This window comes from Rousettus aegyptiacus, unplaced genomic scaffold (genome assembly GCF_014176215.1).
Source record: "Rousettus aegyptiacus isolate mRouAeg1 unplaced genomic scaffold, mRouAeg1.p scaffold_m13_p_1, whole genome shotgun sequence".
NCBI lineage: Eukaryota > Metazoa > Chordata > Mammalia > Chiroptera > Pteropodidae > Rousettus > Rousettus aegyptiacus.
This window is the reverse complement of record NW_023416284.1, coordinates 56446182-56464466: the sequence shown is the minus strand read 5'-3', so window position 1 is coordinate 56464466 and position 18285 is coordinate 56446182. Positions and strand designations below refer to the sequence as shown.

At 32.5% G+C, this 18285-nt stretch overlaps 1 protein-coding gene across 16 annotated transcripts in view; it reads right to left on the bottom strand.

Annotated features, from left to right (window-relative positions):
- Positions 1-1222: 1222 nt before the first annotated feature.
- ADGRL2 (adhesion G protein-coupled receptor L2) overlaps positions 1223-18285 on the bottom strand; it is a 450339-nt gene continuing 433276 nt past the window's right edge. For 4 of the 16 annotated variants that reach the window (XM_016145385.2, XM_036235534.1, XM_016145388.2 and 1 more), the window contains 6 exons: positions 13822-13913; positions 11841-12009; positions 9126-9254; positions 8479-8575; positions 6628-6756; positions 2505-3259 (listed from right to left, as the gene is read on the bottom strand). In XM_016145385.2, the coding sequence (XP_016000871.1) occupies positions 2505-3259; positions 6628-6756; positions 8479-8575; positions 9126-9254; positions 11841-12009; positions 13822-13913 (1371 nt within the window). Of the gene's footprint in view, positions 3260-4184; positions 5784-6316; positions 6399-6627; positions 6757-8478; positions 8576-9125; positions 9255-11840; positions 12010-13821; positions 13914-18285 lie in introns of those variants that run through there. The other 12 variants (XM_036235545.1, XM_016145395.2, XM_036235548.1 and 9 more) reach the window with 8 other exon arrangements.

Sequence of the window (18285 nt, the reverse complement as noted above, 5' to 3'; positions counted from 1 at the left end):
CTTCTTTTGGTGGTGAAGATAAGTGGTAGCTTCCAAACTGTATTCTCTAATATAAAGACTCATAACAAATTATTTTTGCTAAAGAGAACATTAATCACTTAGGTACTATGTGCTTGTTCACATCATACCAGTTTTAAGAACTTCCTCAAAAGAAAGAAATAGCACTAATTGAATAATCAATGTTGCCTTCCCCACGCCGCCCCCCTAGTAATTTATTACTGAACCAGCTTGAGCCTCCTTAGCTTGGATACTGAGATGTGCATATCACATAACACTGTATAGTTTCAGGCTTTCATAGGGAAAAAAAATGAAATAGGAAATCAATGTTTGATTATACAATACCTGCTTCTAGCAATAAATTTTATAAATTCCTAAAGAATTTAGCCAAAGAAATATGAATACCCTTCCCAGAATATTAAATCTTTAAATATTAATAATTTCTTATAGTTAAACTCCAACTTATGTATTAACTACATGTGAATACACTCCTCCATTGTTACTGTATTAAATATTGGTATTGTATCATATAGCGTCTACCTTACTATAGCCACATTTAGATATACAAATATATACTTGAACAAATTTCTCATTACTCTTTTTAATTCAATAGGCATGACTAAGTGTGTCCACACAAAATAAACTGATTTCTAACTTGGTGGAAGCACTTGATAGAGCCACTAAGCTTTAGAAGAATTTGATATAAATGCTTATGATGTAGACAGGAAAATTCTATTTGTTGAGATTCAATTATATGATCTTGGAACCTTCCCATGATAACAAATATTGTCATTCGCAGCTGACTATAGGGATACTTATAATCCTCAAACTGTAAAAGTATATTTTAGGAATTTCTCAATACTGCTGGGGAAAAAAATCAATTTTTTTTTTTTTTTATGATGCCAATTTGATTGTAGAATTTCCAACTCTTCTTTTTTTCATTTTTATTTTTTAAGTTCTGGTACAATCCAACAAACAAAATACTTTTAGTATATTTCCCCATTGAAATTTATCTGCCAGATTTTGAGCATGGGTAATGGCTAATTTGAATACAAATACATTATATTCTTTTCAGCATATATAACCATCAGGGAATTTCACTGTATTATTTCACAGATCCATGGGTTATATTATGAAGGGAACTAAATATACCCAACAGGAAGGAGTGGGGAAGGACCAGTGTGTTAAAGCCAATTATGTATCATACATAAAAGTGCACATTAGCTACTTGAAAAAATTCACATTTATTTACTGTCAAACCGTGTTAAACTTTACACTGGATATTAGTGATGGGCTCATTATTAACAGGTTTACACAAAGGGATGAAAAGAAAAGCAGAATTTTGCTGAAACAATTTACATTTCATTAGAACTTTATCATAAAATAAATTAATTAGTAAATATAGGCAGAAGGAATATGGAAGAGTACTATTTATGTTTTATTTTGTTTTTTAAAAAACAGGCACCTTTTGTTCACTAGAAAGTTTGTGAGAAGTGCCCAGTGCCCTCTTTGCCCTCTGTTCAAGAATAAATAGAGGGATGACACACAATCTTTTCTAGATTTCACCACATTTGTGCAAGGCATGGCATAACTGGCTTCAAAGAATTTTCTCCCCATAAAACACACGTCCTTTTGGCAATAAGAAATTTAAATGTAAGAATAAACCTAACTTGTCAAAGCAGAACACTGTATACAGTGGAAAATAAGTGAAAAATGGGTAGAACTTACCAATGACAAAGTATAAGAAAAAACATTTCATAACATATGTGCAACCAAGAGCTTTTCACAATATCTTCGTCAAACTCTTTAAAATTATTTTAATGACAATTATATTTTAGTTGGACACAAATGTATTTATTTTATCCTAGCAATAGAACAAAATATAATTTCTTTAGCCATTTTTCATGAGAATAGTTCATTGTACAGTTGAGGAAACATATGAAATAAGGCCTGTGGCTTGATTGCTAGTGGTTAAACATGTTTTCAATCTTTGCCTTAATGTAAAAGATTTGCAGTGAACTGCAAACTGATGCAGAATATCTCTCCTGCTTTTCCAAGTCTTGTCAGGAACAGTAAGGTACAGTAAATTTGTCCCACAGGATTTTAAAGCCTACGTCTTGTATATAATACAATGCAGGCCTACAAAAATGGTGCAGCCATATTTACAAATTTAGTTCGCAAACTGCTGCAGTAAAATGGCTGAAAAGTTTTGTTTGCTTGTTTCACAATTTCTCTAAACAGCAGCAGAATCTTAAAATACCTGGTTGGCATCTCTTTTCTTTGTAACAAATAATTCATTTTAGTATACTCTGTGTATATACAAAGTTTTTGTATGTTTTATAAAAATTCACAGAACTGCAAAGGTTCAGTCATCTCGTTCACAAGGGAGGAACCACAGGTCAACAGAGCCGTCTCTTCGAGCAGAGTTGGAGGGGGCTGCATCGGGCCAATGAAGTCTTTATTTACTAATGCTTGCATGTGACCCTTGGAATTCCTTAGCTGCACTATTAAAGACTTGTCACCAGCTGCATCTGTCCTTCTCTAACATCTCCTTCGGGAATACACCCTTCTTTGTTAATGGGGATTATGTAACCATCACTATTGCCCCTGCTAATCTGGTAGCACGTCTGAAGCTGATGGCTAGCTCCAAGGTTTGGCATGCTCTTATAGTACATGTCCTCGTTCTCACTCCTCCTGGAGGGAGACAGGTCTTCTTCCATGTCGGGACTGCTCTCCTGATAGGGAGAGTCTCTAAGATTGGGCATGCTTGTATAAAGAGAGTCTCTGTTGGGGGACTGTAGGTGGTCCTCAGCCTCAGCTGTCAGCTGGGAGACATAGCTGTCAGTCCCCTCGGGCTTCACTTTCTTCTGGGGTTGGTACAGAAGGGAGTGAGTCCGCTGAGGAATGAGTGGTGCCTCAAGTTCTCTGTGGTGGAGCTCCAGCCCTGGGTTATCACCGTGCATTAAAGATGAAGCGTCTGCCACGATAGCATCATCTTCGCTGCTGCTACCTCCAATGGCAGGTTTGACCGGTAGTGTGAGCTCGAGGTTGTGAGTCTTGCTGCTGCCCCGTAGGTTGTTGTGCACTAACTCTGAAATGATCATTTTCTCAAAAGCAGTATCATTCAGACTTAGTCCACAGTCCACGACCTGCACGCTGTCAGTATAGTCCCCTTTGCGCAGTGAGTAGCTGTTGTTAAAATTACCATTTAGCGGTAGAGTATCCATGGCACTTGTATCCCTGGCATTGTTCAGTGAATGTCCTGAAACAGAAAACGGGAGGGGAGTTGGGGTTCCGTTATTGCCTCTGTTCATTCCTCAAAAATCTTTACTTCTTTTGTACAAAACTTTTTAATGTCGTTCAGGACAAAGTTGTATTTGAAAGCTAACACTCGAAAAGTGTCAGGCTTTCCCGCATTCTCAACTGTAAACAGTGAAATTCCTTAGGTAATAGGAAAAAGTGAGAAAGAATAATACTGTTTTGCAGGGAGGGAAGATGGCATACAGAATATTACTTGATCAATTTCGGGGAGAGAGTAGTTAATTGATTTTTGGTCAAATCTCTTGACTCTCTTACAAAAAAAAGACTTCACTCCATGCCCTTGCATAGTTAATGCAAAGCAATTCATTATTGACATTTACATTTTAAAGTACAAAACTATGGTTTATAAAAATAAAATTAACAGAATTTGTCCTAAACAACACTAAATTAAAAAGGAATAAGTCACATACAAAAACCGAAGGCAAATGTACAACATAAACTCACATAACTGGCAAGCAACTTTTTAAACAACATTCTAACATTTCCTTTTTCTGGAGATGAAGGGGGAAAAAAAAGAATGAAAAAATGGACAGATACAAAGAATTCATGTTCAACAAAGACAGCCATCTCTCATACTGACTGGACCAAGGGTCCACAAGCACCATCCGACAACACGACAGACAGCAGGTGGAATGACTCACTTTGGACAACTCACATCATGTCTGTCTGCTCAGGCTATCTGGCCTAAGAGTAGCTGATATATAAAAGAAAGTAAAATGATTTATTGTAACATGATGAAGAATTTCTAAGTTTCTCAGCAACTTAGTCAGAGCAAGGGTTCAACAAATTAGATACCAGTAATAGCAGCCTTTTACTTTTTCATTTAATATTGCTTATCATGTTGATATTATTATTATTATTATTATTATTTTTATGATTTTGGTACTAACATTGTCTCTAATAGCAATGGCCCCAGGCTCCTAATGGTCAAAGTGTTTGCCTGCAGCCCTGCAGTCTGCATCAGTCACAGTGACAGCACCGAATGAACCAGCAGTCTACTGTATGAGACTGGCCCACAGACACCATGGGCATGGAGGTTAAACGCAGAAATGTTAGAGATTTCTTAAGTATGGGTCACATAAATTAAACCAAGAATAAATATTAACTATGGAATGGGAAAAGGGTGTCAGCCTTGACTAATTTATTTTTATATCTAAAGGAATGAAAGATTGGATAAGTCTGCTGAAGGTATGAAAGGAGGTTTAGGAGGGAAAAAAAAATATGGTAACATGCTCTCTTTGAATCAGAGTTGTATTTTCTACAGACACATAAACATGTAAACTAAGACATCACAGAGCTTTTCAGGCAAATGGAAAAAAAATTAGAGGAAATTAAATGGTCTGCACCATGGAAAGTTAGGTTATTTATTCTCAAAATCCTAGAGAAAAAAAAAATCACTTATCTACAGATAGGTCTGGAAAAAAAAGAATGAAATGATGTTATTGAAATGAAACTGACCACTGTGAGGCTGCTGCATTATATGCAAGGCTTGGAGGAGTTTAGGAAAAAAAATTTAATTCTTGGAAAAAATAGGAAATTTCCCTTTTCAGTGCTCACTCCACTCTTAAAGCTGCAGATTATCCTAGAAAACTCAATTTCGTGACCAATAAATATCTGATAACTGTTTGATAAATTATTACTAGCAGAAAATGAAAAAATGGAGGGGGATATATTTGTTGGTGACGCAGGTTATTTTAAAAACTCTGATCCAACTTCTACATTTGAAAAACTGATAGTTCGATTTGTATCATGCTCCATGTATAACAAAGTGAAGTTATGATAGCTATCTGTAAGGCTTCCTTTAGCTTGGTTGACACAATTCTCAAGCTTTATAAATTCATATATGCACCACCACAATCTTTATAAGATTCACCACTAGAAAACATTTGGTGTTTTAAATTATAGGTGATACATGGATCACTTGCTAACATGTTTCCTCTGTAGAGGTTCTATCATGTCCATTTTTTTTCTTTTCTACGTTGCTTAATGTAAAAATATATACTGGATAATCCAAAAGGTGTTTTCTATGATATACTGCAGATTTAAGTACATCTTTGAATGGTTTTGAAGAGGCAACTTTTTCTGCCCAAGTTCAGGTAATTCGCTTGAAGACTTTCCACAGCCTGTAGCAAGCTTACTGTGGGAATGCAGAAATAAGTCAATTATTAAGCATTCTGGTTGACAGTACCTCAGACTTTAAAGAGCAAATTATTTCAGCATTGCGTATACTTAAGTATGGACAGTATTTGCTACAGACCTCTATTACTGACAAAAGGCAGTACAGACAGTTGTACTGTTTGAATTTGGTAACATTTTAGTTGCAAATTGTGAACCACTTGCCCGCTGAGTCTACTTCATGACTGCTAGTTATGTTTTAATTGTGCCGGTTAAAAATCATGCTGAAAAAATTTACATTTGATAGGCAAAGTTAAGTTTTACTCCCATACTTGTCTCTCTGTAGGTTGCTAGAGGAAAGCATAAGGAAAGTAAGAAAAACAAGAGAATGAAAAGAGAAGCTGCAGTTATGTTAAAAAAATAATTTTAAGGAAAAAACAGAAACAAAGTTCTATGTTAAATTTAGTGGCAAATATCAATCACGAATAAAGATTATATGCTAGCAGTAATTATGTAATAACTTTTATCAAATCTTGAAAATTCTGTAATATTAAATATATATGCTTTAAAAATATAAGCTATTAGAAAACATAGTAATATAGGATGGGTTAGTGACAATCTCACCCCCTCCCCCAATTAAAAAAAAAAACTATAGGTATAAACTGACTAATAACATTAACTTTATTTTCAAAGTTTCTTAAACAAAAATGAAAAAACTACCATAAAGCTGCACTATACTATAGTTTGGTTACATCGATAATACTGGATGTAGTTTTCTATACCTAGGCATCCAAATTATCTTTATTAGCTAATTCATTCCAAAAGCAAATTAAGTCGGCAAGCTTTAGAGTCAACTGAACAGTATATCACATAGATAGGATACCTCTAAATGATATAAATCTTGAAGATGGGCTCTCGGACCATGTGATGTCAGTCCTGTAATAATATATTAAGATTTATGCCACCTGTGTCAAAAACATGGATAATTATTGGTAAATACTATCATGACTGAATTTTCACTATAATATAGTGCAGTTTTAGAAGCCTGGCATGGTCAATACCATTCTTTTAATTGAGAAATTAAGGATGTAATAATAAACATAAGGCAACTTGAGTATTCTAGAAAAAAGGGCAAAGATCAGAACTCTGTTTAGCAGCAAAGAAAGGCAGTTTTATTCGTAAGTATAAGCACACCTGGTGAGTTAAATACAGGAGCTGAAGGGGCATTACATACAACTGTTTCAGCGAGCAATGTGTTATAGGGGTTGTTAGTGCCGTGGGGTCGAAGAAGAGGGTTTGTTAGTAGGTAATTGCCAGTCATTCCTAAAGCAAAAAAGAAACAAAAAAGAAAAAGAAAAAGAAAAGAAAAAAAAAAAATACATCAGTTCTCTTATTTTAGTGTTACAGTTGCAGTAAAATACTTTTTGTATTCATCAAGGGTAGTGGACAAGTTGGCAACGGAAAATCTGTTGAAATTTTCTGACTGTATTTGAACTACTGATTTGAAGGAGAAAAGGGAGAGGGAAGTTAAATTCCAGTAATTCACAGGTGCTTTCTAAGTCCCCCAAGTAAACACCTGCTGAGGATGACATTTACTAATTTATACAAAATCACTGTTAAACAAAAATGGCAATTAAATGCACAGAGATCAACATTATGTTTCAAGATGTTACTGCTTAATATTAAAAACCTAACCACTGAGGCCCAGAAGAGGGAATCTCGAACTTTCAGAATTTACAGGTGTGGGATTATCCCTCATGAAACATCTGTGTTAATATCAACTTTGATACAAGCAGGAAGAAAAAAAACTTCAAACAGATAAAAAGTATGACACATTGCACAAAGCTTCTCTTAGTAAATGCAAGAGCATGCTGAAGGGGGAAAAAGAGACTGTGTATAATGAATTATTAGACCATTCACAAATTTTATATAACAAGAATTTTCATATTGTAATCTTATTTGCCAGGTTTCAAAAATGAATCATTGAATAATTCATTTCCTTTTTGATAGTCATCTTCTTAACAAAATTAAGTAAAACATCAGAGCGATGGAATAAACACACATTTCAATCATTCTAATTGATAAATTACAAACCTTTCAATTCTTATCAAACATGTTTTGCACAGCTAATGTAATTTGACTAAAAATATTTTAAAATTCAACTTGATTTTGATGTCATACATATTTTCATTTTAAACCAAACTCTCATCAGAATGTCAACAATGAAAAATGTCCTATTTCATTGTGATAAAAATATAACATGTTATATTACCAATCAGTACATCAAAACTGAAATTACCTAGATAAATTACCTTTCCAAGGATACGTACAATAACATGATTTTTTTTCATGCCGAATTAAAATTTACTAAGCTTGCATCCAGGGATATGTGTGTGTACATGTATTATGTCCTTATCTGGCTACAATGCTTTATTTGCCAGCTTATTTTAAATAAGAACTATTTATTATATGACAAATTTAAAATTGTAATTAGAGATACATGGAAAATAGTAATTTGAAAAGAAAAAATGACTCTAAATTCTCATGTATTTTAATTATCTGTTTATAAAGATTTACTATAAGTGTTTTTGACACTATTTACTTTTTGAAAGAAATGTAAAATAAAAAATCTGCAAATATGAATTTTCACTAGAATATTGGCACTGTTTAATGTGAATAGTAGTTATTCTAATTGTATTAATACTTTAAGAAAAAAACTTTCATAAATGTCTCAGTTGGAAAGATAAATTTATACTCACTAGGAAAACGTTTTAATCCATGGCAAAGTATGTTTTCAGTAATTACTTTCTCTAGCCTTAGTCTGTTAATGTGGAGTTTAAAATTATATACTTTTGGCATTGCATTATTGAATAAAAAGAATTTATATGTACTTTAATAAAGGACAAAAGTTGACTCAATAGCTTTAGGAGCTTGTGATATAAACCCATTTGAGAGAAAAATTCCCCATATTTCCTCTAGAATTATTATCAATTGGCAAAAGGTACAAAATCTATATTGTAAACTCAAATTTTCCTAGTAACTGACCTTGATTAAGTGTTGAAGTGCTATTGATGTCACCTGAGATAAAAGAAGATTCAGATTGTTTTCTCACAGTGTCATTCCACATCCTTCTTATACGACTCTATCAACATAAAATAGCAAGACATATGTTATGTTAGTTTCCCCAAGCTGATCTTATTAAAGACACAAAGATTCACCCTAACAATATGCGCAGGATTATCTGTTGGTCTTTTAAAAGAAAATGTGTGTTGATTCTGGTTTAAAAATAAGGAAGTCTATACTGCTATGTTCCTATTTGTTCTAATGGGTATTTAATCTTCTACTCTTAAAAAGTTTTCTTTTATTGCTTTTTTTTTAACATGGAGATGACTGACTGTTCAACAAATGATTACTGAGTGCCCATGCATGACAAGCACTATGCTGTATGAGCTTAAGATATCAAATAATTATGATACACTTCTTAAAGACATAAACCTCTCAAAAAGGATGTTCACACCTAAAGAAACAGCTTGAAGAAATAAGAAGAAATTAAAACACAATACTGAAAACGCAAGTATTTGCTACCTAAGATCGTGATAATGAGGAGACAATTAGTGCATCTGAAAAGAACCTGTCTCAGTAGGCTTTCTATAAAGAAGGTTAATTAAAGATGCTGTCAAATTCTTTGTTACCTGTGTGCCAGAGGAATACCGAGCACTGGTTCTGGTAGTTGATGCCTTCACTGAACTGTGGGGGCTCTCGGTTGGAAGGCTGCCGCAGCAATATGAGTGTCTGAAGCACTTGCCATATTCTTTTCGTACCTGCATTGAATAACCAGGAGATGGAGGGATTAATATAAACATACCTGCTTCTCTCTTCCTCTGATTGAATAAGCAGTGGGGACAACCAAGATTAAGTTCCACTAATATTTTTTCTGTGGAGAAAATAAATTGAACTTACAAAATCAAGTTCAATTGAAACTGCTGAAATAGTAATCCAAAAAAAAAAAAAAAAAAAAAAACTATCTCTGTCCACTAGACTAGCTAGTAAAATTTTTAAAATCTGATATAATATGTGGTAATGCCTTATACTGTTATTATGCAAATGTTATTATTTCATACAATATTTTTAAAGCCTTGTTTTATCTATATACTTAGTAACCCCAATTTTATACTTCATGCTCAGAAAATAGGACACAAAATGCTATTTCCCTTGTTTAATTACATTTAATCACTCGTAATTCATTCACTGAAGTTTTCTATGTTTCATGTCCTGTTAGGTAGGTCAATACATAAACTTTTATTGGATTGTGTAGTTTTGCGAGTAAAGTCTTTATAAAGACAAGACTCCTTTGGCACATGAATAAAGAAAAAAAGTACTTTGATAATATGCCATTAATTAGGATGAAATGTTTTCTTCATTTTCTGATGTGTCTAGCTTTAACATTTAGTGTAGAGAGTCTAAGATGCCTATTCACTTCATTAACACACAAGGGAACTATTTATGCAATTTCCATTCACATTAATGAGTTACCCAAGTAATTTCCCTTTCTCCCTGAAGCTTGGATATATGAATAGATAAAAAAGTTATTAAGCCTAAAAGAAAGTTTAAAGTCAACTTTAAAAAGTGAAGTCCAAATATTTGCCAAATAATAAGGGAACCTGGAGAGGTGGTACAAAATTGGGCAGAGTGGGGGAGAATTCAGGATACTGTGCACCTATGTAGGCATATAAACATGTTTTGTTGTGGCTTAGAGCCAGACTTTGAAATTACAAGACAGACAAGGAGATGCTGTGTAAGAAATTATCTTTTCCAGTAGGCTACAGAAAAAACCCTCAGTTTCCCTTTCCTCACAGTTCTATGTTCAGTATCTGCCAACAAAGAGCATCATCTGACACTCCTTGCAAAGTCAGAGAATTAAAAAGTCTCTAGATGACCTTTCAAATCTAAGTACACTTACATTTTCATCCTTTCAGCTTTATTTAATTACACCTATTTAAACAAATAACAATGGGGTTGAACTTTCAAAGCATTTTCTTCGGCTAAATATGCTCATTCAAATAGTCAGAACCATGACTTCAACAAAATCATTTTATATCATACTCTTAACAAGTCATCCTGGTAGCACCCAATAGGATGTATCCAAGACCAAGTAGAAAATGTTCACAACGTGATGTTTTTAAAATGTAAATATAATTTAAAAGGGTAGCAAAATCTCTTTGTTCGATTAATACACATAACCATGAAGAAATAATGGCTACCTCATCCTTTTTCTGCAAAGTTTATGCTTTATCTCAAAATAATTTGGCAGAAATTATGAATGTGATCATATGCATGTATACAAAATGTTCATTCATAAGGTAAGAAATATATAAAAACAAAGTAATTACTAAGGTTATACCTGTATAATGTTTAGAAAGTTAAAATTCAGTGTTATTAAATAACACACAATACAACAAATTTCTGCACATTTAATGACTATTAACTGCTCTGAAATGCTGTATAACCAAGACAATGGCAATCAAATGGTATTTTATCCAAATAATACCCTCCGGTGTTGGTTTTGCCTAATGCCTATATTGCTGTGAATGTACATTATCTGTCAGTACTGCACATTCCACTGTCATTATCTCAAAATTATAGCTTATTCAAAACTGATGGAAGTAACAACACTATCATCTTGTCAGGACTGAAAACATAATAGTTTTCACTTTCACAATTCTATTTCTCTGTCCAATTTAAGTGACCAACTAGTAATAACAGAATAAAAAAGACTACATTAGATATGCAGACAGGGAAAGGATGATGCCTAGTGAAAGGCGTAGAAATTTTAAACATAAATGGTACTAAGCTACTCTCTTAGGTTTATCTTTTCTTGCAACAGACAAGTTTTTCATCTTTAAACATTAATTTTTGCTTCAGTTTTCTTACTCCACTTAATGTAAAATAAGGACAAAATAATAAAATGTGAGGTATTAAATCATTAGATTTTAGATTAAAATTACTCAAAAGGCAACATTAATATTGATTTTTTTTTGGGTATGTCTGGTGCTTTTAAATTAAGGGCATTTATCCTTATATTCAATTTTATTTTGGATTACTGAATTCTCTTTATTGAGCAAAGAACAAGACTACTTTTCCTTTTCTTTATCTTGTGTACCCTTTGCACAAAGCATTTTTAAGACCCCACTAACATAAATATCTAGCTTATAACATTCTAAAAATAATTGGTATTGACATATTTTATATGTGACGCTGGAATTTCCAGACATGCGTTATAATTAGTTTATGATTTAAAATATGATGCTAATTAATACTACCCCAGTTGTAACTTAAAATCTTCTCTATTATCCCTATTATTTCCAATAAAAGAACAGCAAGCAGAGCCCCCAGCTGTTATCACTTACTTTCTTTTGGAGAGCACAGTGAAAGATGAAAATGAACACTCCCTGGAAAGCATTAAAGATGGTGAAGAGATATGCCATCACAATAGTCTCGTCATTAATAAAAAGCAACCCAAATGACCAGGTTAGGCCAAGAAGACATAGAAGAGCAAAAGCGCCAAGCACCCAAGACCTGAAAAAATGAAGTGAATTTTATTAACAGGTTCAATGAGAGAACAACATATATCACACTTATATATTAACATATCAGTAGTAGCAGGTGACTTTCTCTATGTTCACATTCAAATTCAACAGCATTTTGTCTTTAACCTTTCATTGATTAAAGAAAGAACAACAGCATTTAGTACTGCAGCCTCCAGTGAAAACAGCAGCATCAGGTATGACCTTTTCTTACTCCAGAATAAACGAGGTATCAATACTACATTAAAATACAAGGTGTAAAACATCCCCCATGACTTTGTTGTCTTTTATGTGCATTTTGGTAAAAGAAATTAGGAGTCCTTAATTAGTTTACTCCTTTATCTTTACTCCTGTAGTGTACCCACGACACTGAATAATGTGACACATACAGAAAGGTTAAATGGCAGATAATCAGCACCTAAACTTCAGATTCTGATAAACTAATCTGAGGTGATCCTAAGGTTTTATAACTAAAGCATGAAGAAGCCTAGCTGAAATGGGACAAAAACATGAGGACAACTTCAAAATAAAATAATTTTGGATAGATTTCATCATGAATAGCTTAAGGAGAAAAGAACTGTAGAAAATAGGACGGAATGAGAAGAATTTAAAGTCAGTGCATTCCATGTCTAACTAATGATCTTACTTGATAAATGGCTTATTATCTTCATAGCTAGAAAGCATTATAAGCAGAAAAGAGAAACAAAATTATTAGACAGAATTAAAATAGAAAGTAATAAGAAAGCATTTATATATTTTATAAATTAGTCAAAATTAAGAAAGTCAAAATGCAGAGGCAAGCAATTAAAAAATAAAGGCATATTATAGTTTAAAAATACGATAGCAAATTAGATATTCCAAAATAATTATAAAAATTAAGGGCAATTCATGATATTGACGGATTTGTAAAAAATATAAATCATGCCATAAATTTGTTAATGTAGGGTTCTACCTTACCCAGGTAAGTCCGTATTATAGTATCCATCACAAACACGGTAATTACTGGTGTAGGTGAGAAGACAGAAAGAGGAGAAGGAAGAAAAGAGAGAGATGCTAAAGATTAGCTCTCTCTCTTACCATGCAACATGCAATGAAGCTGGCACTAACCTATCTAAAACATCTAATTTAAAAAAAATTACCCTTACTATAGATCTGCCATTTTTACATCAAAAATATTTTTTCATAATTCCATTATAACTTGAATAATACCTCATCAAATTTTAAATTTAGACTCATATTTTAAAAATAGCTCTGAAAATGCTTCCATAAGATGACTTAATAAATCAACAGCTATCAATTTTTTGTTACTAGATAGCATTTTTCCATTCTTAGGATATTGCAGTTTTTACTCAACATTGAAATAAACATTTATATAATTATCATGAAAACAACAGATCATCTCCAAGTTAACAAAAGTAATAGAATGTATTCTCTTAGAAAAGCAAGATTAGAAATAGAAACTGCTCAGGATCCTAAATCAAAAATTTTAACAAATTTAATATAATTATATCAGCCATGCAAATAGGAATGTCATTCTAAAATGCATTTTTTATTTAAATAAAATTGCTATAGTAATATGGAATTTCCATAATGACACTGAAACAATTTCTTGGCTCTAGGTCAAGACAGAAATTATCTAATTTTTGACCAATTTCTGTGACATGGTCACAGTGAAACTAAACCTTGATCAGTAAATGTTTATTCTGAATAATTTCTACAGTTGATAGAAGATATTCATGTATTCCCTGTGAAGAATCTTTTACTTAGTTTGTCAAGCACTAAAATTAAAATACAAAATACTTACTTAATGTTTTCCAACCTGCTAGAATCTGGTTTCAAAGTGTTTGAGTGCTTCACCATTTTGCACAATGTGATCACCAGGAAAATAATGTTTAGCTGTTATAACAAATAAAGAATTAGCCCACCATGAACAAAGGAAAAATTTTTTTGCAAATTTATTTAATGAGTTAATGCAATTAAAATATCTATGACATGAGTATATAGTAAAGAATGATTCAATTTTAGTTTACATGCAATGACAGAATTAAGTCTAAATAAAAAATACTGTAGCTATACGATCTATTTTTTAATAGATCATTTGACATGAAATTGCAATCTCATTAAATCAGTATCGTGTGGTGATGATTAAGTAAATTAGATACCTACATTGGTCTCTTTAGCTAGAGGTACTCCAGGGCCTAAAAGCCATCTAATGGAAACACTAAAGTGAATTCCTTAGAAGGGGTACTTATATCATGCAATCATAGCATATAATGGAAGGATTGCTGGATCTGGGATCCTAAGACTTAGTGGAGAGTATAGCTTTTGATTTTGGCTGATTAAATGAAGAGAATAACATTTGCCCATTTGTAAGGTAACTGTGAGGATCAAATGAAATAAAATATAAGAAAAATATTAGTTAGCTATATAAAGTAAGATAAGCTTAAATATATATACATAGATATACACACATATATTTGCTATGGAACTATTATAAGCCATCAGTTCTTTTTCCTAGTCACTGCATTGTATAAAAGTAGGAAAATGCTGAAGAAAGTCCTTTTTTGAGTCCTTCTAAACATTCAGCCATGCAAAAAATTTAGGTACATAGAAAAGCAAACTGGGAAAGATGGAACCTGACACGAAATGAATGTCTGGGAGATGAACATAGGTGAAGTCAGAAGAATGGAGTTGTGTTTTGACTGAGGAGAGGTGAGGTAACGGTTGGCAATTTGCATTTGCTTCTATAGACAAACTGGTGGAATGCTGGACAGAGGGAAGGCTGTTCCATTTTTATGCTGTAAAATAGAACTAAACAAGATTGGTCCTGGATTTTTTAGGACTTTTAATTAACTCCAGATTATTCCTTTAAAAAAAAAGGCAAGACAAGAATATTTTTGTCTTTCATGAGCTTTACATGACTTACATGTAATGACTTTACATGAATGGTAGAGTCAGAAAAGGACCCACTGAATGTGGGGACAAATACAATTTTCAGTAGCAGATACTCGACATAACTTTGTTACAGTAACATGATCATATTTACTAAGTCACAATACCACATGATAAAATGATAACATATTTTACTCATTCATCACTTCTGGTAATAAGAAAAAATGATACAGGGCAATAAGTAAAATTTCCAAGTCCTTCCTAATGAGTTTAGAAACACAGTGAAGACTTTAACCTAAGCTGTTTATCAGTCATTTTGTCCACTGTGCCCTATTATTTCACTTACATATAAAATTTCTTCTTAAGGAATAAAATGAAGTTAAAGGGTGTAATTTGCAAGTGTTGGCAGACAGTGTTTTATGTTGATTACTTGAGGACAAAAAAATTCTTTAACACTTAAAACTAATTTCCTAAAATAACTGTATAGAGAAAAATACATTTGTAGAAACATTTTTCTAGTTTTACATTTGGAGGATTATTCTAGTTGGTCACAATATAAATAAATGCTTATACTTTCAGGGATATTACTATGTGATATATTTTATTCAACAAACATTTTACTGACTCCACTGCTCCACACAAGAATGTGCTTACTGTATTATTGTGGGTGAGATAATTTCTGCCTTTGAGAAATCAGAGAGATTCTTCTGGCAGTAAATATTTGATTTGCTTTTTAAAAATTATGATGCACTGTATCTCTAAATTTTTTTTAAAGCATAAGCAACATTTTTTATTTTTTATTTTATAAAACAGTAATCCTTAACTAGTAAATTTCTAGATATCCTAAAAACAAACAAATAAACCTAACTCATATAAACAAACAAATTGACTACAACTCTTAGGTAAGAAAGGTTCCATTATAGATTTAGAATTACATGCTTTAAATCTCTCAATCCTTCTTTCTGAATGTCCTAATGAAACTACTTATTTCATTTATTCCAAACTTCTAGACCTAGGGTTGTCCCCCACCATGCCTAGTCTTAAACAATTTCCTGAAGCAAACAGGGTCACAATTTGGTGTTCAATATTTTCTACACATATGAATTATCCTCTAAGAAATAAAACAGTAGTAGTAGGAGGAGAAGGAGAAGGAGGAGGTAAATGAAGGAGGCGGAGATAATTCCAGGAAGAAAAAAGTTATTACTTACTACAATGTATAAACTACAAAAACAAAAATGTGAATGAGAAAAAATGTAGATGTACAAAGCACTACACTATGAAAAGAAAATGAGAAAAAAAATGTGAAATCTTGTGGGTGAACCCATGAAAATGTATTTTCCAATTAAGAAAATCACATACAAATCAGTTATTTAAGAATTAACATTTTCCAATAAAACTGAAATAAAACTGAAATCTACTATACAAAAAAGCAGAATTAAAGCTAAATACTATCCAAAGACATTTCTTTCTTGTTAAGACTAAGGACTAACCAAGTCAAATGTGCCACAGCACAGATAACATATCTCATTTAACCCATAAAAAAACAGACTGTTAAATGCACCTTCCCTTCCTCTCTCCTTACTCTACAAAGGTTTTTAACACTATATATGTGTTTAGTTTCTTTTCTGGTTTCAAATATAGAAAATTATGGTGGGGGGAGGGCGGAGGGAGAAATCCCATAAGCTTATCTCCAGAGGGAGTAGCGAGCATCACTTAGCCATTTTAAAAATCTGCAATGCTAGGTATCTTGCCAAAGATTACTCTGCTGCTATAATGTCAGTGTTGAGATTCAATATACTATGGTCTGTCTCCACAGACCACAGTCTTCCCAAATAAAATTAACCAATTTATTCTGGGTGAAAAAATTAGGAGCCGTCTAACACAACAAAAATATACTAGTTTTATATTTTAAAAAAAGGTTTCACTTCTATATAGGGTAATCCAACCTATTAATCACTCAAATGATGACTTGAAGATAAATAATAAATTCATGTATAAAATACAGCCTCAAACAAATCTTGAATAAAATGAACTATCCTCATCAAAAAACTTCTACCTGATAGACTTGCCAAAATAACTAATCCTCCACTTCCTTTGTAAAATACTACCATATCATGATCAGTAAATGGCGAAAATACCCACACACTTCTACTCCCACTGTATATTTAACAGTTGTGTTTTCTCAAACCTGTCTGGGTTATACTCACAAAGCTAAATGTCACACAAACCCATAAAAGCAGAGTGCGAAATAAAAGGCTGTTGTTTCTAACATTCTTAATATGAATGTTTCTAAAAGACATTTTAAAAGTCAGTCTCTTTAAAACCAACTAAAAATACCAGAAAAATAATCATAAAACCACAGGACGTTGGCTCAGATGGTTTTGCAACTGTCTACGAATTCTCCAATTTCAATTGGAGAATAAATTTAAATTGGGAAACTGGAAAGATGAAAATAAAAATTATAGTTAACGCCCTAATATTTAGATCCCAAGAAATTTATAGTTAAATCCACCACTAATTTAGCCTTTGAAATATGAATTGTAGATAGCCAAATAATGACACAATAGTATCTTTACTAGGACAAAATGCCATCATTTCAAGTCAAAGTAATTATGAAAAAAGGCATGCAAAACATTATAAATCATAAGATGGGGGAAAAAAAAAAAGGCCAAGATACTTTTCCCCAATTCCACATTTAAAAAAAGTCACTAATACATTTTTTTACTAGTTTTATTATAGAAATGAAAAAATATATTTATATCATTCAGGTACTAAACATTTTAATATGCTACCACCAACAATATATGACAGTGGAACATTTTCTGGACTTAAATAGAATATACTACTGAAGTATAAACAAAATTTTATTAATGTGGTTTTAGAGTTTTTTCCCCAATGCTTAAAAATTATAAATGCTAATTTTTATTTTCAGAAAATAAAATTTTTTCAGGAGATAATATACTCTGATAAGAATCATGATTTCCTAGAGTAAAATACTTCAATAGATTTTTTTCCCCCCTCTCTCTTTTCTGATCCTCATTCTCTTAAAATATAACTGGAAATTAGAACAACAAATAGGCAAACAGAAACATCTTTGGTAAAGTCTATTGTCAAATACACCCACTCGAAGACTAACTAGGTTAATTCCAGATGAAACACTGACTACAATTCTAAGTTCTTTTTCTTTGATTTTTCTCATGACATAAATCGCTCTTTCCAGCCATACTCTCTGTGCCTTTTTTTTTTGGGGGGGGGGATGTAGGGGTGAGGGGAGGGTGTTAGAGTAAATGATTTTCTTTTCTCTCACTTTTATTTCTTCCTAATTTAGTTTCCTGCCTTTGGTAGGCATTTAAAAATTAATCACAACCATCGAACA